Source organism: Merops nubicus, unplaced genomic scaffold, assembly GCF_000691845.1.
Source record: "Merops nubicus isolate BGI_N331 unplaced genomic scaffold, ASM69184v1 scaffold16870, whole genome shotgun sequence".
NCBI classification, from domain to species: domain Eukaryota; kingdom Metazoa; phylum Chordata; class Aves; order Coraciiformes; family Meropidae; genus Merops; species Merops nubicus.
The window spans coordinates 1-584 of NW_008584976.1; the positions used below are offsets into that span (position 1 = coordinate 1).

General features: G+C 54.1%; 1 protein-coding gene across 1 annotated transcript; it reads right to left on the reverse strand.

The window, feature by feature from the left end:
- Nucleotides 1-69: 69 nt before the first annotated feature.
- Nucleotides 70-276, reverse strand: LOC103778472 (ribonuclease CL2-like; the record flags this gene model as incomplete). Its single annotated transcript, XM_008946065.1, has 1 exon — nucleotides 70-276. A coding segment is annotated over exon 1 (207 nt), but the record flags the coding sequence as incomplete, so codon positions are not given.
- Between the last annotated feature and the right edge of the window lie 308 nt (nucleotides 277-584).

Consider the following 584-nt stretch of genomic DNA (forward strand, 5'->3'; position numbering starts at 1 on the left):
GTGATCCTCAGGCGTGTGGGGGTGACATAGAGCCCCCATTGTGTTTGGTGGCTGGTTGCAGGCAGACACCATTTTCATGGCCAGAGCGTGCACTGGTGTCAGTGTCCTGCAAGGCTGCCCCTGGGCTGTCATATTGCATTGTGCAATCAGAATGTTGCAGTAGAATTGATGGGGGTGGTCCACATGCTGCCGCTGGAAATTCTGATAGGTGGGCTGGGGCTCTGCCCCTGGCAGTCCCGCCAGCAGCAGGACCATGCATAGGGTCCAGTGCACCATGGGGGCCTGTGAAAAGTGGGGTCAGGGCCATAGAATAATGGAATCATAGAATCACTCTGGTTGGCAATGACTTCTAGGGTCATCAAGTCCAGCCTTCATCCCAACATCTCCCTAACCACTAAACCATAGCCCCAAGTGCTACATCTACTCATTTTTTTTAACACCACCAGGGATGAAAGCTCCACCAATGAATCACCAGATCCAGAACGTTAGGGGTTGGAAGGGACCTCCGGAGATCGCCGAGTCCAACCCCCCTGCCAGAGCAGGACCATCTAGTCTAGGGCAGGTCACACAGGAACACATCCAGA